A 24949-nucleotide genomic window follows, 5' to 3' on the forward strand; every position below is an offset into this window, starting at 1 on the left:
GCTTGTGCAAACAGCTCGTGTAGAAACTTCTCTTAACCCTCTGCTCTGTTAGAATTCTTTGCCACATAAAATGAGCAGGGAAAAGAGATAGTTCTTTTTTCTGAGGTTCACTTATCTATAATCAATGGAAAAAAAAAAAACCATGAAAAAGTAAGTTCTTAGCTTATGAGAATCCAAGAGAAAGTATTAAAGGATGCCAAGGTCATTCCCAAGAGTAAAGGGGTTGTAAAAGACTTAGAAAGAGCCCTGGAAAGCAAAAAGAAAGCATCATCTTACACTTATACAAAATCACAGTGCAGCCACACCAGGAATACTGCATTCACTTCTTGCCGCCATACCTCAAGGAAGACAACGTAGCTAGAAAAGGTCCAGAGAAGGACAAAAAAAAAAAAAAAAAAAAAAAGACCAAGGGCTCAAAGTGGCTTTCACATGAAAATAAAATTTAAAATTAAACTCTTCAACGTGAAATAGCAAGGGCGAATCCTGGGATGAAATTTAGGATACATTTAAAAGAGCAGTCTTCTACTTTACAAAGTAACTAAATGTGAGTTATTAAGAGTTATTAACCTCCAAGAAGTAATACTATCAGGTCAATAGGGAATTAAAGATACTTCAGAAAACAGAATCAAAATGGATTATTTCCTATAACTGGGGCAATCAAGAGCATTTCCCTACATATCTGATACCATTATGAAGGTCATCATATTCTCTGAAAAATTCCTGAAATCCACAGAAGACAGAACCCTGGGGATAGACAGTAAAATTAAGTCAATATGCCACTGGTGAACTTTTTAGGACTTTGTGGGTCAGCGACACAGGAGGGAGAAAGATTCTTACCACCCGGTTCCACAGGGCACCCTGTTTACTTTGCATATCTGGGGTAAGGCGGATATATTGGGTCATCACCATGGCATTGCCCATCAGATTCCACAGTGAGGAACTGCCTGTGCCCACACCTACAGGGAGGAAGTAGATCAGTTCATACTCTTCAGCACCAACCCATTCAGAAACCACCAAGGACCATCCTAAAGCTGGAGTCATCATCTTTTGCTACCTTTCCCGACACTCAATCTCCTATCTCTGTCACTCATAAATCTCAAATCCTTACCACCTTGACAGCTTCCTTTTCACAAAGCCCTTCTCAGGTGAAGACATCACAGCTATCACTTTGTCCATGCCGCAAAAACCACAGCTCAAACCCATTCCTCCCATTTTATACTTAAGTAAACTTTAGCACCATTAAAAAAAAATTTCCCCAGTTCTACCAAAAAGAGCTTGACCCTCAGGCCTCTGGTGCTTAATCACATTATTTCTTTCAACAATTGAAGTGTGAAGGTACTGCTCCCAGGACCTCAGGCTATACACCTCATGAAAGTGATAATTTTTGTGTCAGTGAGACAGCACAGATGAGGCACCTGAAGCATCTGATGAGTTAATAAATGATCACTTAGCAGCCGTGTACACACTTGCACTTTGAGTTTTTGTCTGCTGTCCCACACTCCAGTGGGGAAACAGACTTGTGTTTCTGCACTGATTTGGTCTTCTTTGTAACTTAACTAATATAAATCTTTTGGTTGATGAGCTGTGCCTAAAAGTCTATGAGCCCCAAACAGAGCAGCCTCTTTGATCAACAGGGCTCCTGGACTGGAGAACAGGTGTTTTAACCGGCAACAGAATTTTATCTTCTTTCTCAGTCCAGCCAAGTTCTACCCGAGTTCTGCCTCCTGCTTTATTTCTAGCACATCCACAACTCCATCCGGAGACCTGCTCTTTGCTAGTGGCCTTCAATCACTTTCCACCATTTGCAGTTCCATCCTTCCCACATTCCTCCTATCGAACTCCCCTTTGTCCAGGCCTAGCGCTTGTGGCATCCGAGCCCGGCTTTGACCTGCTGTAAACTTCCAAAACAGGGTCGGGGGAGGAGGGGAGCTGACCCCTGCCCTTGCGACCCGTGGTTCCCAAACGCGGCGAAGTCCCCGTGGGCCCTCACCCACCGCCGGCAGTTTCCTTAGGGCCACGAAGCCTTTCACCACCCCGGTCCCTACCGATGAGCTCAAGTCCGGAAGCCCTCCCCGTGCACGACCACCTCGCCCGGGGTGCCTCACCCTGGTAGGGCTTCGACAGCGAGTGTTCCCGTTTCAAGTACTCGAAGGTTTGACCCGCCCCGACTTGCCGTGGCCCCTGCCCAGACCCCAACAAAAGGAGAAGGAGCAACATCCTGGACCCATTCCAAGCCGACAAACGCCGCCGCCACCGTTGCCACCACCCAGAGGGTCCCAGAGTCGCCGCCATCTTTCCCACTGCCGTCCCTTCATTAAAAGCCCGCCCCGTTGCCCAAGCCATTAGCCCAGAGAACCATCTGCCCCGCCTCCCATTGGCTCTCGTCGAGCCCCCGCCCCCGCAGGTGAGCATCTCACCGATTGGCTGGCTTCGAGATCAGTTGCCTTGCCAACCTAGGGAGGGGGAGTGGCCTAATGCCTGGAGTCCCTTATTGGCGTTTGTCCTGCGGTCCACTAGGCCTGCTGGGATACGTAGTGATTTCCATTTTGTCTCAGCATTCTAGAGTAAATTTAAAGAGATAAAATGTTTCTCCCAGTTTCACACAGACGTTCTATCCTCTCTGCCATAGTACCTTCGTGTCTATGCGGAGTTATCCGTCAGGATGTAAAACTGAAAGGAGAAATAGACAAATCCACAATTACTGTAACTGGGCAATTATTAGGAAAACTATCAAATTTATAAAAGACTTTGAACACAACAAAGAACTTGACCTGATGACATTTATAGAAACTCCACTCAACAACAGCAAAAGACACATTCTCTTCAAGTGCAAAAGAAACATTTACCAAGATAGCCTGGGCAAAACAAAACAAACACCTCCACAAATTTAGCAGAAATGAAAGCACACAAAGGATGTTCTATCATGATGGAATTAAGCTAGAAATAACAACTGAAAGATTTCTGGGAAATCCTCAAATATTTGGAAATTAAACAACTCACTTCTTTAAAAAAATTTGTTTAATGTTTATTATTATTTTTTAAGAGAGACAGAGTGTGAGCAGGGGAGGGCAGAGAGAGAGGGAGACATGGAATCTGAAGTCGGCTCCAGGCCCCTTAAACAACTCCTAAATAACTCATAGAGGAGTAGGAAGTACTGAAGGACTGTAGTGAGTCTTCTAAGAAATGGAACAGGATTATCAATCCTTTACCTGGGTGGCACAGCAGGACACACAGGACCTGAAACCAAAAGAGTGAGGTTCAGGGGCACCTGGGTGACTCAGTTGGTTGAGCGTCTGACTTAATTTTGGCTCAGGTCATGATGGCATGGTTTGTGAGTTCAGCTCAGGTCGTGATCTCACAGTTCATGAGTTCAAGCCCCACATCTGGGTCTGTGCTGACAGTGTGGATCCTGCTTCAGATTCTCTCTCCCTTTCTCTCTGCCCCTGCTCCACTCATTCTCTCCGCCCCTCTCTCAAAAATAAACATTAAAAAAAAAAAAAAAGTAGGGTGCCTGAGTGGCTCAGTCTGTTAAGCATACAACTTCGGCTCAGGTCATAATCTTGCAGTCCATGAGTTCAAGCCCTGCATTGGGCCCTGTGCTGACAGCTCAGAGCCTGGAACCTGCTTCAGATTCTGTCTCCCTCTCTCTCTGCCTCTCTCTCTCTCTCTTTCTCTCTCTCTCTCAAAAATAAATCAACATTAAAAAAAAAAAAACAACAGAGTGAGGGTCATCCAGCTTCCCACCTTTTCCTCACCATTTCCATCACCCAACCAATAAATAATTATTTTATTGCTAATTATTTCACAAAGCCATCACATCCTTTTCATCCCCTGCTTTGTCTGTCTCCCAAACCACAACTGTTATTCTGGTCACCATCATCCACATGGTCCCCCAAGTAAACCATCTAGCCATGTCATTTCCTGAATGTCAGGGTTAAATGAGTTGATACTGGTAAAGCTCTTAGAGCAGTGGCTGGCATGTAGTAAGCACTATATCATCATCATCATTATTATTAACGGAGCCCTTGTTGGTTCCCATCACCTGTGGGGAAAAGATTCAAGCCCCTCAACTTGGCAAACAAAGCCCTCTGCCACCTTTCTCTGGCTTTATTACCCACAGCTTCCTTTCTTCATCTTATCTGCCAGCTTTCCCTCTTCCCTCTCCTTTTCCACAGCCCACTTCCTCCTAGAGGCTTTCCCTGACTTCCTCAGGCAGTGGCAGTTGCCCCACTCTGAGCTCTCAATGTTCCCCAAGCACATTTCTTACAGAGCACTCACCAGTTCTGTCTCTGTCTTCCCAATAAACTTAACCAAAGTTAATTCTCTCTTTCCTGAACATAAATATATTTAATAAGAGAAACATGAATGTAAGCCTGTTTGATATTTAATATTTAAAATTAAAACTGTCACAACCATCGGGGCACTGCCTGGCTGCGTCAGTGGAACACGTGATGCTTGATAGTGGGGTTGTGAATTTGAGCCCCACTTGGGTGTAGAGATTACTTAAAAATAAAATCTAAAAAAACAAAAACAAAACCCAAAAAACTGTTACAACCACTGATCATTTATAGACTCCACACAAAGTAGATATTTGGTATTAAGATATAAGGAATTGCAATGAATCTATTTGCGTCATACCCTAGCTTTAAAACCATTCATGGATATCAATTATCATAGGATAAAATCCAAATGCCTTAATGTAGCATTCAATGCCCTTCAACTTGACTCAAATCAGCCTGTACACACGTCAATTACAATGTGTCACCCTGAATTATGTGGCTCAATTAGCAAATTATGTGTTTGTCTCCCTGGCAAGGCTGGGAGCTCCTGGACCACAGGAAGCAGATCTTACTCATTTCCTATCATAGGCCCTACCCGCTTCCCCATTCCCTAACCCATCACCCAGCACGTAGTAGGAATTCCAATTGTTTTGAATAAAATTATTTCCATTATATTTCTGTCAGTTGGAATTGTTTTATTGTAATAAATATACATAAAATAAAATTTACCATTTTAACCACTTTTAAGTATACAGTTCAGAGGCAGTAAATACATTTACATTGCTGTGTGACCTATCTACTGGATTTTTTTTAATGTTTATTTATTTTTGAGAGAGACAGACAGAGTGCAAGTGTGGGAAGGGCAGAAAGAGAGGGAGACACAGAATCTGAAGCAGGCTCCAGGCTCCGAGCTGTCAGCACAGAGACCCGACGCAGGGCTCGAACTCACAGACCACAAGATCATGACCTGAGCTGAAGTTGGACGCTTAACCAACTGAGTCACCCAGGTGCCCCTCTACTGGATTTTGGATAGAGTATCTCAGCATATCTTATTGTAAAATTCACTGTGATGAAGAAAAGGGAAATAAAGGAGAGTGTGTCAAAGACAAAATACACAGGATAATAATTCAGATGATTTTCTCCAAACTGTTGCAATAAGGAAAATGCTCATTAGTAAGGAACATATCAAAGAAAAGGAAAGGGGCCTGGTGTTTCATAGAGGCAGATAAACAAGGGAATCATCATGAGGAAGGATAGAGAGGGTTTTATCTGAGTCACTGAGGAAGGAAGGCAAAAGTGGGTCTTATCTCAGAATAGTCTAGAACAGGATAGTCCTTTGAAGATGAAGTTAGCCATTTCTCAGGACTCAAAATGGGATGAGAAGGGACACAAAAGGGTGAGGGGATTTTTTGACTGTAGCTGGTTTCCAGAAGTACAGGGTTCATATAAAATTCAATACTGTCAAGGTGTTGAGAGGAGGTGCAGGGAAACAGAAAAAGGAGCCATGTCTCCCTCCAACACCACGCAACACACATGTAGAGGCACCTTCTTATAGCCAGGTCAGGTCTTGACCATCTTTTAGATGCTTAATGCTTTCTTTTTTCTCCACAGAATCATCTCCCATGATCTAGGGCTGTATACCTCCAGCGTGGGGGCATTCACAGACAATGTGAGTTGTACATTCTAGCAGTTCTGGATGATGATTCCTCCACTTCCTTGTCTTCAAAGCCAAAGAGATACCTCCACTTAGGAGCCCCTTGAAACCTGATGCCCCTACCTCCACCCCATGTCAGAGGCTCCAAGGCAGCCTCTTGGCCCCATTCTTTCCTCTCCCCCCGCCCTTCCCTTTTTAACCTTCCCATTCTATTTAAATCCACTCCCACCCAAAACCTAGGACCCAAAGCAGGGCCTAACATCAACCCTCCCAAAGCCAGGTAGACCACTCTTCCCTGCTCAGATATCCAGGTAAGGATTTGGAATTAGGTCCATCATCAGCCCTAGGATGGCAGCTAACCCAGTCCCACCCCTGCCCCAGCTCCTTTCCTCCCCAACCCACTCCCCATTCCCACCCCGCCCACCCCCACCCCCATCCCATACCTCCAGTTCTCCAAGCAGACCTAGAGCACAGAAGGGGACAGTAGCTCTAACACAAACTAGCCAACTACTTTCCGGTGGCAACTTACAAATTCTAGTCTCCCAACAAGCCACAATTAAATAGCCCGGAGTGCTTTGGGCATACACAGATGATTCGGTCCAACTCCCAAACACCTCATTGGTAAATCTAGGGTAGGGCCCAGGGATTTGGTTTTGAAAATCTCTCCCCAGGGAATGTGATATGCAGCCAACTTCCAGAAGTACAACCCTTTCACATCCAGCATCTCATTTTGACCTCACGTTGACTTGGTGTGGTGGGCAAGGTGGGCATTACCTCACTTTACGATTAGGACATCTGTACTCAGTTCATAAATTTTAAACAGGGTGCAGCACCTCAATTTAGAGGTAGGATTTTGAGATTTGTTTAAAGAACAAGTAACTGTAGACCTCTGCATTGTGAGTGTGAGCCATGCTGGGCTTAGAGATTACTTTAAAAAAAGATAAAAGGAGAGGTTCCTGGGTGGCTCAGTTAGTTAAGTGTCCAACTTCTTCGGCTCAGGTCATGGTCTCGCAGTTTGTGAGTCCAAGCCCCAAATCGGGCTCTGCCTGCTTCAGATTCTGTGTCTCCCTCTCTCTCTGCCTCTCTGCCACTCACGCTCTGTCTCTCTTTCTCTCTCTCAAAAATAAATAAACATTTAAAAAAAAAGAAAAAGGAAAAATTCTTTGGAGGAAGATTGTGTGTGTACTGAGGAGAGGGTAGGATAGATGAAAAAAAGCAAAAAGATCTTGATAAATGTTGAAGCTGGGTTATGGGTATATGGGGATTCCCTCCACCTTTATGTATGTTTGAGAGTTGCCATAATAAAAAAAAAAAACTTTTTAAAGTCTCCCTTGGAGATGATTACAAAATGTGCTGGGTATGCATTTGTGGTGTTTTCTAAATTTCCTCCAGGGAATGAAAACTGTAATTAACTGTAATCTGTGAAGTTCATTGTGACCCATCCAATATAATGTCATAACTAAAAAGAGAGAGGAGTCTGCAATCTGGAAAAAGAACAGTCAATGGATGAAAATATGTCTGAGTCTATCAATTCTGTCCAGGGAGAGAGTATTTCTAAGTATCCTGTGTTGGTTAAAATCAAGCCTACTCTCCTAACATATTCATAACGACTTCCCACTTAACATTCTAGCTCTCTTAGAATTTCTCAGTATATTAACTAATTAATTTCTCAGCATATTAGGAAATTAGTATTAGCATATTATTATATTGCTAGTACTAGTATGTTCATATGTTAATTAAGAAATTAGTATTTGGCTTTATCACTTCATTACTTCATAACACTTTAGTCAGTATGACTTACGCTCCCCAATGTGTTTTCCCATCAGTGAATTGATAAAAATCAATATCCTGAGGACCAGATCTCAGATCTGTGGTGGCTCTATGAAGGGGCAAATGAATTAGGGACTGTCTCGAGGCATCCAGATGCCTGCTTGTCACAGGTAAGTTGGGACATAAGATTCACTAAAAATTGCAGGAAGAGGTTGGGAAGGAGGGAGAACTCTGGCATGTGGAGTTGGAATGAAAACATCTGCCGTTTTGAGATCTACCTCTACCTTATGACCTGAAGCAAATGACACAATCTCTCTTAGCCTCAAATTCTCTATCTGTAAATTGGGTGATGAAACCTACCACACTGGGTTGTTGAGAGCATTAAATGAAAAAATGTATAAAGGATGAACATGCACACTGTAGACTCTAAAGAGTTCTATAAGTACACAAATCACTATTGTTCATAAAGTTTTGTTATGGCTTGTCTACTTGTGTTCTGAAATGTGTTCTAGGAAAGGAGATTTGGTCCCTTTATTTTTATTTTGTTTAATGTTTATTTATTTTTGAGAGAGTGTGGGTGGGGAGGGGCAGAAAGAGAGGGAGACACAAAATCTGAGGCAAGCTCCAGGTTCTGAGCTAGACTCCAACCTGGGTTTTGAACCCACAAGCCATGAGATCATGACCTGAGCCAAAGTCGGACGCTCAAATGACTGAGCCATCCAGGTGCCCCAATTTTTATTTATTTTTGAGAGAGAGAGAGAGAGAAAGAGAGAGAGAGAGAGAGTGTGTGCTTGGGAGTACATGCAAGCAGGGGAGGGGCAGAGAGAGAGGGACACAGAGCATCCAAAGCAGGTTCTGTGCTGACAGCAGAGACCTCAGTGTGGGTCTTGAACTTACTAACCTCGAGACCATGACCTGAGCCAAGTTGGATGCTTAGCCGATTGAGGCACCCAGGGGCCCCTGGATTTGGTCCCTTTAGAAGAAAGTATATGTACTGGAAATTGGTTTATAAATGGAATAGAAACTACTGACTGATGTGAGAATATTCCTCAGGGATCTTGGGGGGCTGGCAGAGTAGAAGTGTATAATGTGTAAATCCTATCACTGGGGCTTATAATTAGAAATAGGATGGGGCGCCTGGGTGGCGCAGTCGGTTAAGCGTCCGACTTCAGCCAGGTCACGATCTCGCGGTCCGGGAGTTCGAGCCCCGCGTCAGGCTCTGGGCTGATGGCTCAGAGCCTGGAGCCTGTTTCCGATTCTGTGTCTCCCTCTCTCTCTGTCCCTCCCCCGTTCATGCTCTGCCTCTCTCTGTCCCAAAAATAAATAAACGTTGAAAAAAAAAAAAAAAGAAATAGGATATGCTGTATCTTCAAAGGTCAAACAACTAAAAAAAATAAAAGTCTTTGGTGGGTATAATTTTCCTCATTCACCTTCTGCCTGTGGAAGATGAACAGACAGGAGCCCTGAGCTCTCCGGATGCTGGATGAGTGGGGAAGTGCAAGGGGACAGCTGATCTACAGCTATGATAGAAGCCAAGGGAGGGGGTGAATGAGGTTGGAAATTCCCATGCTCTGCAGCAAGCAGCACCCATTGCTGTAAGAAACTGCAGGCTCTTCAGGATGGGTGGGAGCCATGTGAACCAGGGAAGCTATCTTGGAAGTTAACCTGGCCCGAAGTCCTGAGCCAACCAGATGATGGCTACTTCCAAAAGTCAGACTGAGGGTTATTAGCTCTAGGGGAAAAACCAAGAAGTCAAGGTTAGACCAAATACTGATGGATAAAAACTGAGATTAATATATAAGGAGTACAACTGCAAAAATATGATTGGAGAGGTGCCTGGGTGGCTCAGTTGGTTAAGCACCAGACTCTTGATTTCAGCTCAGGTCATGATCTCACCGTTAGTGAGTTCAAGCCCTGCATCAGGCTCTCTGCTGTTAGTGCAGAGCCTGCTTCAGATCCTCTGTCTCCCTCTCTCTCTGCCCCTCTCCCACTCACACTCTCCCTCTCTCAGAAATAAACAATTTTTTTAAATTCTTAAAAAATATGATTATATTTCTTTAAATCATATTCCACTTGGTATTTCTTTAAACAACTAGACTCATACATGGCTGTAAAAAGATTTCTATATTCTAAAAATCATGAAGACTTTTATGATGTTCTTTGGTTTCAATGTTTCTCAATGAGAATGACAGCTTGGAATGCAAACCTAGACAGGTTTAGGTTTCAATTCTTGGCTCTTTTGATCTTATTGATCTTGTATGACCTTGAGCAAGTTATTTAACCTCTTTGGGACCCAGTTTTCTATCTGTAAAAGGAGAATGATAGTAACACCTACCTCAAACAATTGCTATAAATATTTAAATGAAGAAAGGAGTGAGGGCGCCTGGCTGGTTCAGTCAGAAAAGCATAAGACAGTTGATCTCTGGGTCATGAATTCAAGCCCCATGTTGGGTGTAAAGATGACTTAACAAAAGGGGCACCTGAGTGGCTCAGTCGGTTGAGCATCTGACTCTTGATTTCAGCTCAGGTCATGATCTGGCAGTTTGTGAGTTCAAGCCCTGCATTAGGCCCTGTGCTGACAGCTCAGAGTCTGGGGCCTGCTTCAGATTCTGTGTCTCCCTCTCTCTTTGCCCCTCACCCACTCGCACTCTGTCTGTCTCTCTGTCTCTGTCTCTCAAAAATAAATAAACATTAAAAAATTTTTTTAAAGAAACTGGGAGTCTCTGGAAGGTTTTGATCAGAGGGGGTTTATCATTTAAGTGTTTTAGAGAATCACTCTGCTGCTGGCTTGAGAAAAAACTGTAGGGAGGAAAGGGCAGAAGCAAGGAGACCAAGAATATTGGTAATCCAAGTGAGCAAGGAAGGTGCCTGGGGCCTGGGTGGTGGCAGCAGAAGTGAGGAGAGGTAGCTGGATTTTAGATGTATTTTCAAGGTACAGTTAACAGATTTGTTGATCGATCTGATAGAGGTATAAAGGAACCAGAGGAAAAAAGGATAATTCCAAGATTTTCTGGCTACAGCAGCTGGAAAGATGGAATCGTCATATACTGATAGGAGGGAAATCATGAGAGAGATATGTTTTGGAGGAAAGATATTTTAATTTTGGTGGTACTGGGTTTATGCATCTACTGGAAATCCAAGCAGAGAATGGGCCCTCTGATCCTAACCATCATCCCAGTAAGACCAAATTCCCAATATTTAAGAAGAGCAGTTGGGGGTCAGGGTTGGAGGAAGTTTGTCAGCTGATTAGTGTTCAGTAGAGAGGACTTTCCCTCACCTACTGCGATAGCCAGCTTCCAAACGGTCCCCTCTGACCCCTGCCACCTGCTCCTGTAGGGTCCTTTCCCGTCGTGTATCAATTTTGGTCCATATGACCAATAGGATATGGAAGATGTGGTGGTACGTCATTTCTAAGGCTAGGCCATAAAAGACATGGCTTCCATCTCAAATCACGTATTACAGGCAAAGCCAGCTACCATGTTGTAAATAGCCCAATGGAGAGGTCCATGGGACAAAAAACCAAGTCCTCCTGCCAGCATCCATGTAAGTGAGCTTGGAGGTGAATCTTCCAGCCCCAACCAAGCCTTCAGATGACCTCAGCCCCAGCCAACATCTTGACTTCAATTTGTGAGAAACTCTGAGCCAGAACCGCCCAGCTAAACTGTTTCCCAGTTCCTGACCCACAGAAACTATGACATAATAAGTGATTATTATTTTAGGCCACTAAGTTCTGCATTTGTTATGCGGCAATAGGTAACTAACATACCTGTCAAAGTCAAGCGAAGGAGATGCTCTAAGAAAACTTGGAGGGAAAAAAAAAAGAAAAAGAAAATTCGGAGGGTCCTGCAAGAAGAGAGACTGGCATCTTATTCCACAATTAGACCTCTGCTTAGGCAGTAGACTTACTCTTTTGCCCTGGGTGGTCTATACTGCAACCATTGGGTGGACTCATTCAAGAGGGGCTGCCTGACAGGCAAAGTGTATCTCAACAGCAAGAAGCTGGAGGGGAGGAGTCCCAACAAGGGCTGAGGTGAACTTTCTACTATGAGAAACCAACAACTGGACACAAACAACATTCAGTCAAGTGGCAACAACCACAAAGTCGGGGGCGGAGGGGAAGGTTTCAAACTATGGGAGATTAAGCAAAGACAAATTCTCTTTCTTCCCTTCTTGCCCTACCAGGCCCCAATATTGGAGAAGTTTGATCCTGAAAATGAAGAGGGAAGTATCCTAGAACAAGCACATGACCCATTTCGCTTGACACATCCACACATCCACAAACACCTCCCCTCTCCAAAACTGGCTACAGTGATTGGAGAACTGAGGACTGACCAAGGCCCTTCCCCACTCCAAGTCCAGGGAGCAGAAACTGTGATCTCCAGTTAGGGACTCTCTCCCCATATAAAAGCCTACAGCAGACTCCTGATTGGAGCTTCTTGGTATCCTGTCCACCCTAGGTGGACAATTGTCCACCCTAGATGTCAATTGTTATGGCCTGAGGTACTTTGTACAGGCCTGGTCAGTTGTCTGTCTCCAGTAGAATCCATGCGAAAGGAGGTGGGACAGGTCCCCAGAGAATAGGGAGTACTGTTCCCTGAAGAAGGGGACAGGAAGCTGGACAGCTCAGAGCAACAGATGCCCACTACATCTAATCCTGTTGATCTTTTTTTTTTTTTAATGTTTATTTAGTTTTAAGAGAGAGAGAAAGAGAAGCACAAGCTGGAGTGAGGCAGAGAGAGAGAGAGGGAGACACAGAATCCGAAGCAGGCTCCAGGCTCTGAGATGTCCACACAGAGCCCAACGCAGGGCTTGAACCCACCAACCATGAGATCATGACCTGAGCCAAAATCAGACGCCCAACTGACTGAGCCACCCAGGTGGCCCTGATCTCTCTCTTTTTTTTTAATTTTTATTTGTTTTTGAGAAAGAGCGAGAGGGTGAGTGGGGGCAGGGCAGAGAGAGAGGAAAAGAGAGGATCCCAAGCAGGCTGTGCACCGGCATTGCAGAGCCCAATGCAGGGCTCAATCCCAGGAACCTGTGAGATCATTACCTGAGCCGAAATCCAGAGTAGGACCCTTAACTGACTGAGCCACCTAGGCACTCCATGATCTTGTTGATCTTATCTTTGCCTTCTCTTGATTGCTTAGGAAAATTACACATCAGAGAATTTAAATGAGGATAGAACCTGATTATCAGACCCAGTCCCCTCATGTTGGAGATAAGGCCCCAAGGCCCTTCGGGCCTCGCCATTTGTTGAAGGCTCTACAGGTATTTGGTACCTGCGCAATTGTTTGGGACAAACCTGTAGAAATCTGGACACTTGGGAATGAAGGTCTCAAAGGCCATCTCCTTTTCTGGGCAGGGCTGGGAGACAATAAGATTCAGTGATCAGGAACTTGCCTCACTGATCTGCCTGGGGAGATTTATTGCCTCATGTGGATTATGCCAGGCACTGTGGGTGTGGGTATCATTTATAAGGAGAACATTCAAACTCCCACCAGTCTTCCTAAATTTCATCCAAAGAGAATTCCAGTGGATGCTCATGAGCAATGCATGAGACTGATGCCAGTATTTTTCAAATTGGAGATCGGCCAAGAAATCACTTTAGTTAGGTGCAGGGCGGACTTTTTTTTTTTTTCTTCATTTTTTTAAGACATAGGCTAGGGGCGCCTGGGTGGCGCAGTCGGTTAAGCGTCCGACTTCAGCCAGGTCACGATCTCGCGGTCCGTGAGTTCGGGCCCCGCATCAGGCTCTGGGCTGATGGCTCAGAGCCTGGAGCCTGTTTCCGATTCTGTGTCTCCCTCTCTCTCTGCCCCTCCCCCGTTCATGCCCTGTCTCTCTCTGTCCCAAAAATAAATAAACGTTGAAAAAAAAAATTAAAAAAAAAAAAAAAAGACATAGGCTAGAGTGGAAATTGTATTATGGGGTAAATGCAATTTCATGAAACAGTTTTCTAGCTGCAATTTTATATATAAAACTACTGGCTAGAAGCTTCCTCCTCATTTCCCATTCCTGGCCCCCAACAGTATTATTCCTAGCCCCTTTTTTAGGAAAACCCAATTCATTCCACAAATGCATATGGAATACCAAGCATGTGGATACAGAGATGACTATGACACAGGTTTTGTCCTTGAGGGACTCTCAATCCAGTGGGAAATGGCCTACAGTCCAGAGTAAAGGAGAAAATGAAGTGGGCAGAAGGTGGCAGAATACAGAGAAACAATTTCTGGGCAGTGGATAGAGAAGTTGGGGGAACTTCTGTTTTCTATTTATGATTTGAATTTGTTGCAAGGAGCATGTATCATTTTGGCAATTTTAAAAGCCCAGTAAAAATATAAAAATACAGGAATGAATAAATGAATAAAATGTAATATGAAAGTCCCGGCCTGAGGGAAGGAAAAGAAACATATTTAGGAGCAGTGCTACCAAACTTGGGCTCATTTAGTCCCTTTAGTACAATCCAAGGGTCTCTTGATCCCCATCTTAAAAATGGAGAAATCAAGACCCTAAGAAGTCAAGCACTATTGCCCCAATTCACCAGCTGGTAAGGGACAGAGCCCATGGCATTTCTGCTATAGCCTGTTTCCATTTGCCAGCTATGAAGAAGGGTTGGAAACTAGGGACAAAGACTTCAAGAAGTTGTTCTTAAGCTTTTGTAAATACTCAGTGTTTTTTATCTTGCTCTTCCTTACTTTTCTCTGGTGATTAACAGTAAATCTCTTAACATAAAAAAGGGTCTTGGTGTTTTTGGAGGCAGAAGGAAAAGCTTGTTGGGGTACCCAGTCTTGGGGACAGGGCTCTCCAGTGCAGGAGGGGAGGAGGAAAGCAGAAAGGGGAGTAGGCAGGGCCCTGGAGCTCAGCCCCTCTCACACCTGTGCTTGCCTGGGACTCTTCACAGGGGCCCTGCTCTCCCCAGGAGGACTTGCCTTCTGGGTTGTCAAATCTCTCAGATCTGAGTGACAGGCTTCCCACTTTCCCACTTGCCAGCCTTTGCAGCCTGAACCTGCATGCACCATGACAACCCCTGTCACCTCCAGCAGCACTACCTGCACCCCAGCCTCCTTTGTTCCCTTACCACGGAGCCCCAAGGGGTCCAGATGGTCTTGTTTAGTCCCTGATGATCTCCCTTGGCCTCTCTTCTCTATCATCCTCTATAGACTTTCTGTCTCGCAGGGAAAGGGAAGGGAAAGACCTCGAAGACAGTAGCTAGAGTTGGATGCAGATACACAGTGGGGCTAATGAAATCTGAGTGTCCTCTAAAAATCCCTGCCTTGTCATGTCCATCACTATCATGGTTACTGATCATGTTCATTGAGCTCTTACCAGGTGCCAGGCATCATTTGACTCAATACTCCAGAATGTCCCAGAGTCCCAGGTTACACAGGCAATCCATGGCCAAGCCAGCCCCACAGTGTGCCTCCTGAGCTGTGCCTGAACCCCTATGGTGAGGCATCCTCCCTCCTGTGGTCCTGTCCCAAAGGAGAACAATTTGTCCTATGGCCATGGAGCTTTGAAACCTACCCAATTAATACAAACGCTTCCTCCCCTTTGCTGTTCTGGCATTCTACTTCCTGTCACAGGCACATCCTATTATTGGCCTGAATCCATTGTTCTGATGCTTTCATCCCCTCCTCTGGCTTAATGAGGTGTCTGTCTCAGGTAGAAAATGATACCAGGTCCTCATGTCCCCACTTGTTGGGGTGACCTGAGTTGAGATTTGAGCCACGGTACCATCTCAGCTACCCCCATGCTTGCTCTGTCCCTCTGTGGAGGGATGACTGCCCCTTCTTTCCCAAGACAATTTAATAGCACAGATATAACTTGCAAATGCTCAGGGTTATTGCAGATTTGCGGAGAGCTGGTGAACAGGCCACTGCATGTATTGATGTGGCCCCTCCCTCACTCTGAAAATTGCTCCCAACCAGGCTTTTGAACCCCAGGGCCCACAGCATCCTCCAAGAGACTTGGGGGGGCATGGCAGCCCTCAGGCTCTGAGCTCCACCAGCAGATGGGCTGCTTATCTGGCAGCAGCTCCTCATCCTGGACACCCAAATGTTGAAGAGGACTAAGAAAACAGCCTGGGAGGATCACAGCCTGAGGAGTGGAACAGGAGATCCCAGGTTACTATTTAGGACCTTGTTCTTCATTGGATTCTTAGGGTCAGCACATCGCCAGGTACAAAATAAGGGGCAATAGACTTTTAAGCCTGTCTCCCTGCACAGGACCAGAAAGGAGTGCTCTCCGGGAGGTGTAGACATGCTGCCATAGGGCCCAGAAAGAACCTGTCAGGTCCCAAAGTCATGAGTGGAGTGCTCTGTGATGCTCAGAAGTCAGGTACCAGACCCCTCTGAGAAAGACCTTCCCCAAACTCCTTACTTGCAAGTGGAGATAATTCAGGGGAGTAAGGGCTTCCACCCTGCAGCAGAGAAACAGGTCTGACCCCCAAAGTAGACAGACTTCTCATTTGCACATCTCTTTCTGCACTTCTCACAGCCTGGTTCACAGAAGCCACACATTTGTCCAGGCTTCCTGACTCTTCACACAGATAGACCTCCATCTCCATGTTGTCCCCACCGATCTGTGGGAGAGGTTTTTCAACTCTGCAGATCAGAAAAGTTTAAATGCCCTAACCAGAGATAAAAGCCTAGCAGGAGAGGTACCTGGGTGGCTCAGTTGGTTGAAGATCTGACTCTTGGTTTTGGCTCAGGTCATGATCTCCCAGTTTGTGGGCTGGAGCCCCACATTAGACTCTGTACTGGCAGTACGGAGCCTGCTTGGATTCCCTCTCTCTGCCCCTTCCCTGCTCACTCGCTAGATAGATAGATAGGAACAAATTTTAGGGGGGAAAAAAAAGCCTGGCAGGAAATGAACCTGGACTCCAGTCTGGACCTCAAATAGCTCCTCTGACACTTTCTGAGTTACACTGCTTTTAATTTTTTTCGAGAGATTCTTGTCTTCGCTGCCAGATTGAAGGCTCTGGGTGGGCAACAAGGTATTTCATTTCTTTACTTTGTTGATTCTGTTCTATTCACTTAAGTACGGATGTGAATGCAATTGTGGATGGGTGGAATTAAATGAACTTTAGCAGAGACTAACTCTTCTTACCAGATTCCCACTTAAACCCAAGTATCTCAAAAGTTTTTTTTCCCCTTCCCTTTGTTGACTGCTCTTATTGGACTCAGTGCATATACAGGGAGCTTCTGAGTTTGACAGTTTGAAAAGGGCAAAATAAAAATAGCCGATTGGTCAATAATAGAATGGTAAAGTCTCTAAGTACCATGGGAAGGGTGTTTCCAGCTGGCTGGAAAAAGATGAAATGAGGTGGACAAAAGCCTCTCTGAAAGCTGGGCTTGCTCTGAGGTGATGCAGGTGGCTCATCCTGTATCGGTGGAGAAGGGAGGGAACAGCCAGTCCAAGGTTCTGCTTTCTGTTTTTGCTCTGTCTCGGCTAGTGCCCATCCGGGGGCTCCTGCTCCTTACAAAAGTGGCCAGCTATAAACACTGTAGAATATGAAGTGAGGCAAGCTACCTGAAAGGGACTGCTTCAGGCTGGCCTAGTATGCACAACACTATAGGATTGTTCCTCTCTGTTTGGGCTCTTTCTGGCTGGTATTGATTGTTGCTTTTATTGGCAAACAGTATACCACAACAAAAATAAACACATGTGTTTGTGCAGGGAGAGAGTAAAATGGATTCTGTGTCTCCAGGGTTGGGAAAAAAACTTGCTCTGAGACCCAGTGGTCAACCTGGTACCCGATTCCCTATTTTGTGCACCTCTGCAATTATTGTGAGGTTGTTTGTCTGTCTGTCTCCTTCCCCCTAACAGGGCAGGCGGCTGCGGTCTTCCCCACACCTCCTGAGTGCTTGGTGCTCAATTCATAGTCGCTAACTGACACCAAGGTAGGGCCATCCAGGAAGTAGTCATTTCAGGGCTAGGCCTGGCGCCACACCTCTCAGCTCATTTTCACATGCGTCTGCTCCAGCTGGCCAGTCACCACCACAATTTGGGGTTAGGGGTTTGGTCTGGAAGGGCAGGCAACAACAACATCAGCTACACAGAACATTCAGAATTGTCCTGTCCTGTTCAATGCCTAGGCCAAGTGTTCCCATAAGCTTAGTGAGATGGTGCCGCCTTGTCATTCTTACTCCCGTTTTTATAGATATAGAAACCTGGTCTGAGAGACACTCCAATGTGCCTTACCAGTCACACAAGCCTGTTCTTAAAATAGCAATCTGGAGGGACTCCAACTTGTGCCTAGATTCAATTTCTTCATCTGTTAAATGGAAAAATAACACTACCTCTTAGTGTTGTGCAAAGGATTAAATAAATATTATGCATGTGTGTTTACTTGCTTATTGTCTGCTCTAGACTGTAAACTCCAGGGGGCAGGGGCTTTGGCTTATTCACCGCTATATTGTCAGAGTCTGGAACAAGATGCCTGGCACATAGGAAGGACTCAACATTTGCGTCCTAAAAGGAAATGACCTGAGATAAGACTAGGACGGACCCTGGCCCTTCTTTCTGCGGGTACAATCTATATCTTCAGTTTCCCAGATTCTCCTCCAACCAGGCAGCCACTGGCCAAAGGATGTCTCAGACTGGGGGCAGGGCCGTGGAACCTACTTCTGGCTTTGGGACAAGGTCATCACAACCCTCAAGAGTGCAGAGGCCACAAAAGTCTTCAAGGGGCACTCTGCAAGGCCGAAAGGCCTGTAGGCCTCTCAGGCCTCAGCCCTCAGGTTCTCCTTTTCTTTTTGTACCAGTAAAAGCATTTTTCTCGCCCGAGCACAACGTGGTACTCTTCCGAGGTTCCAGCAAAGAGCAATCCCTCCCAGACCCCCCCCCCCCCCCCAAGAAAGCGCCAGGGCTCTGGGGAAAGAGCCGAGCATGCGAAGCCCGGCTAGGTTGCGGCAGAGGAGCGGCGAGACCAGGAGCGCAGGCCTGGGCAGCAGGAGAGCGGGCCGCGCGTACAACCCGTGAGCAGAAAGGCCCGCGGGAATGGCCGCGCAAGGAGAAAGGCGGGGCGAGCGTCCGCCCCCGGCTCCCGCGCTCAGGCGCAGCTCCACCTTAAGCGCGGGACCCCCTTAAGGGCGGACACCCGAGCCGCGCTTCCAGAGGCGGGGTCTCCCATGCAAATAAGGGGCGTGGGTCGGCGGGGCGGGGCGGGAGGGGCCCTGACCTGACGTCAGGCCTGCGGCCCGGGCAGTTGGCTCGGCGGCGGCGAAGCGGCAGGAGCAGCGGCGGGAGCGGGGCCGCGCGGCGGGGCGCGGGGAGCGGCGGCGGCCGAGCCGGAGCAACATGGCGCCGGTGGGCGGGGGCGGGCGCCGGGGCGGCGGGCCGGCCCGAGGGCGCCTCCTCCTGGCGACGCTGCTGCTGCTGCTGCTGCTGTGGGCGCGGGGGGCCCGGGGTCAGAGCGACCCCCAGCGGGGCGCGATCCTGGGCATGAGGCTGGCGAGCTGTAACAAATCATGTGGGATGAATCCGGATGGTATCATCTTCGTGTCCGAGGGCAGTACGGTGAACCTGAGGCTGTACGGCCAGAGGCTGGGCTCCATCTCCAGCAACCTGATCTCCTTCACCGAGGTGGACAACTCCGAGGCCACCCACAACTCCACCAACTGCCCCGAGCTCACCAAGGACCTGGTCGTCCAGCAGCTGGTCAACGTGAGTCGAGGGAACACGTCCGGGATGCTGGTGGTGTTCACTAAGTTCCTCCGGAGGAGCGAGAACATGAAACTGTATGCACTGTGCACCCGGGCTGGGGTGGACGGGCCCTGGCAGAGGTGGACCGATAAGGACTCGCTGCTCGTCATGGTGGAGGAGGCTGGGAGGTTCCTGCCCTTCTGGCTGCACATCCTCCTCATGATGGTGCTGCTGGTGCTGTCGGGCATATTTTCTGGTCTCAACCTGGGGCTTATGGCCCTGGACCCCATGGAGCTGCGCATCGTGCAGAACTGTGGCACCCAGAAGGAAAGGCGCTATGCCCGGAAGATCGAGCCCATTCGGCGCAAGGGCAACTACTTACTCTGCTCGCTGCTCCTGGGAAACGTGCTGGTCAACACCTCCCTCACCATCCTTCTAGACATCCTCATTGGGTCTGGACTCATGGCGGTGGCCTCCTCCACCATTGGCATTGTCATCTTTGGGGAGATTGTACCTCAGGCCTTGTGCTCCCGACACGGGCTGGCAGTGGGTGCCAATACTATCATTCTCACCAAATTCTTTATGCTTCTCACCTTCCCCCTCAGTTTCCCCATTAGCAAGCTCCTGGATTTTGTTTTGGGCCAGGAGATTCGCACTGTTTACAATCGGGAGAAGCTGATGGAGATGTTGAAGGTAACGGAGCCCTATAATGATCTGGTGAAAGAGGAGCTAAATATGATCCAGGGTGCCCTGGAGCTACGGACCAAGACCGTGGAGGACATCATGACCCAGCTCCAAGACTGCTTCATGATCCGCAGTGATGCCATCCTGGACTTCAACACCATGTCGGAGATTATGGAAAGTGGCTATACCCGCATCCCCGTGTTTGAAGATGAGCAGTCCAATATTGTAGATATTCTCTATGTCAAAGACTTGGCCTTCGTGGACCCTGACGACTGCACCCCCCTCAAGACCATCACCCGCTTCTATAACCATCCAGTGCATTTTGTCTTCCATGACACCAAGTTGGATGCCATGCTGGAGGAGTTCAAGAAGGGTAAGGCCTGATGCTCACCCTCTCCGTTAACTGTCTTTGTGACACCTCTCATTCGCTTGCCTGTTTTGTGTCTGCTGGTCTTAGTGTTTTTGTGTGACTCTTTTCCTTTGCCCATCACTTCCTGTGCCTCTGAGGTGAATGGTATTTGGGACAGCAGGAACATTTCCTAAGCGTCTGCTGTCTGCCAGCTACTGTGCTTTGTGCTTCAGGTGAATCAGAGCTGAGACACACTCGTGCACTTGGAGGGATAGAGCAAGGCCTCAGGGAGCTATTGAAGCAGGACAGAGTAAGGCTAATGCCTTAAAAGAGGCCACGGACATTAGAGTGTGGAGCCCCACATCTGAGTGGGCTGAGGTGGGGAAGGGGCTGGGGACCTGGGAAAACCTTCACATGGGAGGAAGCATTTGAGGAGAGCCTGAAGATATGGGGAGACGTGGTACTTGAGGCACGGGGAACCCCATGAGTTGCAGAGCACCTGATTGGGGTGGCAAAGGATGTGCTTGTGGCCCAGCAGATGGTCCTGTTGAGCTGGGTATAGGCTCTGCCGCTCAGTGGTCAGGGGGGAGAGGCTGAGTCATCTGGGGCCTTTGGAAGAGCCTGCAGTCAGGGCAGTAAGTTTGCTTGGAGCTTGGAGCTTTCGGAAGTTTTGAGCAAGAGTGATGTTACTGGAGCTCCTAGCCCACAGAAGCCGAATTGGGAGGTCTCTGGTTTGCTCCCCACTCAGAACAGTGCCAAGTAATGCTTTCGACTACTCAGCAGAAGCAAGCACATCAAGTTTTGGTTATTGTTCTGTCTTTTTGCAGGCGCCAAACATAAGCTTCCCTCCTGTGGTCTGAGAATCTTCAGCTGGCCTTGCAGTGCCTTGTGTTTTTTTCTCACATGGGTTCTTGGCCAGTTCTCAGGTAGTTAGAGAGGCACTTGGAAGTTTTACTCACCAGCCTCAAAGCTCAGGACACACACCCCTTTCCTTACTTCCAACAAAACTTTTCCTCCCACTTGTGCCACCCAGAAGCCCTCAGTGGCAGTAAACAAGCCAATTATGGAGTAAAACCCTCCTAGGCCAAAGGGAATGAGGAGGCAGAAAGGGAAGCTCTTCATAAAGGAATGGGGGAAGGGACCAGGGGTTTTGCTTCCTTTCCCCATAGGTAGAGCTCCTGCTGGCTGAGGCAGCCTGCCAGTTTAGGGCTGGGAGCACCTTCGGCACTCAAGCAGGGAGCAAGCCTCAGACGCTTGTCAGTCTATTATTTCATGAGAGTTGGGGAGAGCCTGGAACTGGCTAGGTCAGTGGTGGAGGGTGGGATTGGTAGGAGGAAGCCCTGCCAGGTTTAGTCTTAAAAGATGCTCTCTGGTCAGGGCCAGAGTGGGAGATTGGTACCCTCCCTTCATCAGTTTGAGAGAGTGACTCGTAGCATCAGATCTGAGAAGGACTTGAGTAACATGAGTCCAAGTGGGAGACAGTCTGGTAAGGTGGCTTCATTGCAGAGGGACTGAAGGGACATCTGGTGGTGATGGCACAGTGTGGGGGGAGCTTTGCAGGTCCAGGCCCTAGAACCTGTTTGTCCCAGGTAGCTGAGCCTGAAGAAGAGCAGTGAGGATTTGTGCCCCACCTTCACCCTGCAGCCTCTTGGCCCTGAGGACTTCTCCCATGTTGCTTGGTGAGGAACCTGGTTGGGACTCACCAGGGCGGCTTCCTGCTCACCACCTCTATGGTCCTTGGGACTGTTGCTGGTGACACACCCTACAAGCACGTTTGCATCGTTCATCTCGAGTCTGGAAACAGCCAGTGTGGATTGTCTGGGCTGGGCTTCCCAGCCCCTGATCGGCAGGGTTCAGCTCTTGTCTGGTGGGAGCTTCCTGGGGTTGGCAGGACCATCTTTGGACTCATCACGTAAAAAAAGTATTACTTCAGGAAGCTGGGAACATAGAGCTAGCATCTTTCGGCCCAGAGCTCTGCTGAGTGGAACTCTCCAGATGTACATTTTAGTTCACTAGACCTTACTTAACAGGGGCCAGTGGTCTGAACCTGAGCCCCAGCCCTCACCCTAGCCCTGGAGGGGGTGTTGCTAATTCCATGGAAATGCAGGCACAGTCTACCCAGTGCAGCATGAAGCCCTGGAGATGTGAGTGTGATATGATGGTCACTCCTAATGGACACATCCTCGGGCTTTGTGGTTCCGTCCTAACTCATTGCCACTCTGGGCTGCCCCCAATGTGGCCTCTCCAAAATCTTTCCATCTGGCATTTACCTGTGAAGTCTGAGGCCCTCTAGGACACGGAAACACTTTGCATTTGCACCTTAAAAGATTTTCTTTACAAATCTGATGTTTGGAAGGCTTCTTTTTTAGCTAAGAAAAACCCAGTGAGCAAGCTTAACATGGCCAGCATTGTCGGCAGCATCAAAACAAGAGCTGGGTGCCTGCCAAGTGTGGTCAGGCATCTGCCTGAGGGTCTTATGCTTTAGTAGACTCTTCAGCATCTCCAAGTTGGGTGAGGGCCCAACTCTGACCTCTGCCAGAGTCTTTCTGCTCTGAGTGTAATTCTGTTTTAAGGTCATTTTGTCTCCTCCTTGTTCCCCAACATTATGAGTTCTGTGTGGGTAGGGATCATGCCTTATTAGTGTTTTCACCACTTAGTACCTGGCAAAGAGATGGGTCTGTAGTAAATGTTTCTTAAGTGAATGAATGAACGAATGAATGAATGAACAACTAATGAATGACTGACTATCTGGCAAGCCCTGCTGGCCTTCTTACTGTTCCTTGAAGACACCAGGACACTCCCACACTAGGGCCTTTGCCCTGACTGTTCTTCAGGCTGGAATGTTTTTCCCCAAACGTTACATGCCTCACTGTCTCCCCTCCCTCCTGTCTGCTTCAACTTTACCTTCTCAATGAGGCTTTCCTGTTGTCCCATTTGAAACTATAACCTTCCATCCTCCTTGACCTTCCTGATCCCTGCCACCCTGTGCTAATGTTTCTTTTTTTATAGCATAAATCACTTTCTAACAACTCCGTAATTTACAGATTTACTATGCTATTTATTGTCTGTCTCCTTCTGTTAGAATATAAGTTCCAAAGAGCAGAGCTCTTTGTTTCGGTCACTGGTGTATCCCTAGGCCCTAGAATGGTTCTTGGCACATAGTAAGACATCTCAATAAAAAGTCATGGAATGAATGAATGACCTGTTAGATTTGAGACAGAATTGTCCCCAGTCCATAGGTATTAGAATTTTGAGGAGCTGGATAAGGGATAAAGTAAAATGCGTGTTGTGCTGTTATCCAGGGGACTTGATATTTCTAGTTGCATCAAGACAGGAGGAGCTCCTACAGTAACATATAATGGTTCACGGACTGAGAAGCTGAGAAGCAGAGTTTGGGGTCCTTTTTTTTTTTTAATTTTTTTTTTTAATGTTTATTTTTGAGAGAGAGACACAGAGTGTGAGCAGGGGGAGAGGCGGAGAGGGAGACACAGAATCAGAAGCAAGCTTCAGGCTTCGAGCTGTCAGCACAAGAGCCCGATGCGGTGGTTGAACTCACAAACTGCAAGATCATGACCTGAGCTTAACTGGTCAGATGCTTAACTGACTCAGCCACCCAGGCACCCCATGGGGTCCTTTTTTTTTTTTTTAATATTTATTTATTTTTGAGAGAGAGACAGACAGAGTGCGAGCAGGGGAGGGGCAGAGAGTGAGAAGCAGGCTCCAGGCTCTGAGCTGGCAGCACAGAGCCCGATGTGGGGCTCCATCCCACAAGCCGTGAGATCATGACCTGAGCTGAAGCTAGACGCTCAACCAGCTGAGCCACCCAGGTGCCCAGAGTCTGGGGTCTTGAATGTGATGCATGGTTCCCCTTTCCTGTGCTTCAGTTTCTCTGAATAAGCAGTTTTTGGCCGTCGGGAGTATACATACATAGCTTCACTCATTAGTGTGAGTCATGAAGATGCTCCTACACACTTAGACAGGCTTGAGAAGTTAGTTGCAGACATGAGGCTGAGCTTCCCTTAGAGACTAAGGTAGAAGGTTACAGCTTCTCAGCCGCTCTGCCTCCCAACTCAAGGCATTTATCATTAGATATTTATTGAACCTCATACTGTCTGTGCAAGACATGGGGCTAGGTGCTGCAGGACCTCAGGAGTAAGACTATGATTGGTTAGAGCTATAAGGCCACTGAGAGGCTCATGCCACTTGAACCTTGGTCCTTTGACTTAAACCGACTTAAACCTCGACACTCGCCTACAACTGTTTGCAGTACTGGGTGTTGTGGTTGGCTTTGTCTACAGCTTGAGGTCTTAGAACAGCGGCTCCCTGGGCTACTCCTGGCCCAGTTGCGTTTTTCCTTTACCAAAGATCCTCTCAGACCCTGGAGGCAAAGTGACGAATAAGCTCTCCCAAATCAGTCAGAAACTCCAGCCCCACAATGAAGCTCACCTTTCAGCCTTCTCCCGTCCTTTCCCTCTGTGATATTCCTGCCCTTTTCAGACACTGTGCTCATTTGTAGGCATCTTATCTTTCCCCACCTACTTTATAACCATCTAGCCCCCTGTAAAGACT

At 47.3% G+C, this 24949-nt stretch overlaps 2 protein-coding genes across 12 annotated transcripts in view; one reads left to right on the forward strand and one right to left on the reverse strand.

Annotated features, from left to right (window-relative positions):
• Positions 1 to 19016, reverse strand: part of LMAN2L (lectin, mannose binding 2 like) — an 84147-nt gene extending 65131 nt beyond the window's left edge. For 2 of the 8 annotated variants that reach the window (XM_025932003.2, XM_025932004.2), the window contains exons 1-2: positions 2106 to 2323; positions 838 to 956 (exon numbers count right to left, since the gene is read on the reverse strand). In XM_025932003.2, the coding sequence (XP_025787788.1) occupies positions 838 to 956; positions 2106 to 2292 (306 nt within the window). In that variant the 5' untranslated portion in view covers positions 2293 to 2323. Of the gene's footprint in view, positions 1 to 837; positions 957 to 2105; positions 2325 to 18883 lie in introns of those variants that run through there. The other 6 variants (XM_086701259.1, XM_086701256.1, XM_086701255.1 and 3 more) reach the window with 5 other exon arrangements.
• CNNM4 (cyclin and CBS domain divalent metal cation transport mediator 4) overlaps positions 18923 to 24949 on the forward strand; it is a 40299-nt gene continuing 34272 nt past the window's right edge. For all 4 annotated transcript variants that reach the window (XR_015249265.1, XM_025932764.2, XM_086701247.1 and 1 more), the window contains exon 1: positions 18923 to 20404. Coding sequence is in view for 3 of the 4 variants with exons in the window: in XM_025932764.2 (XP_025788549.2) it covers positions 19003 to 20404 (1402 nt within the window). In the remaining variant the exon portion in view is untranslated. The remainder of the gene's footprint in view (positions 20405 to 24949) is intronic.

The sequence above is a fragment of the Puma concolor genome, chromosome A3, assembly GCF_028749965.1.
Source record: "Puma concolor isolate L17-30 chromosome A3, mPumCon1.1.hap2, whole genome shotgun sequence".
In the NCBI taxonomy this organism is placed as follows: Eukaryota; Metazoa; Chordata; class Mammalia; order Carnivora; family Felidae; genus Puma; species Puma concolor.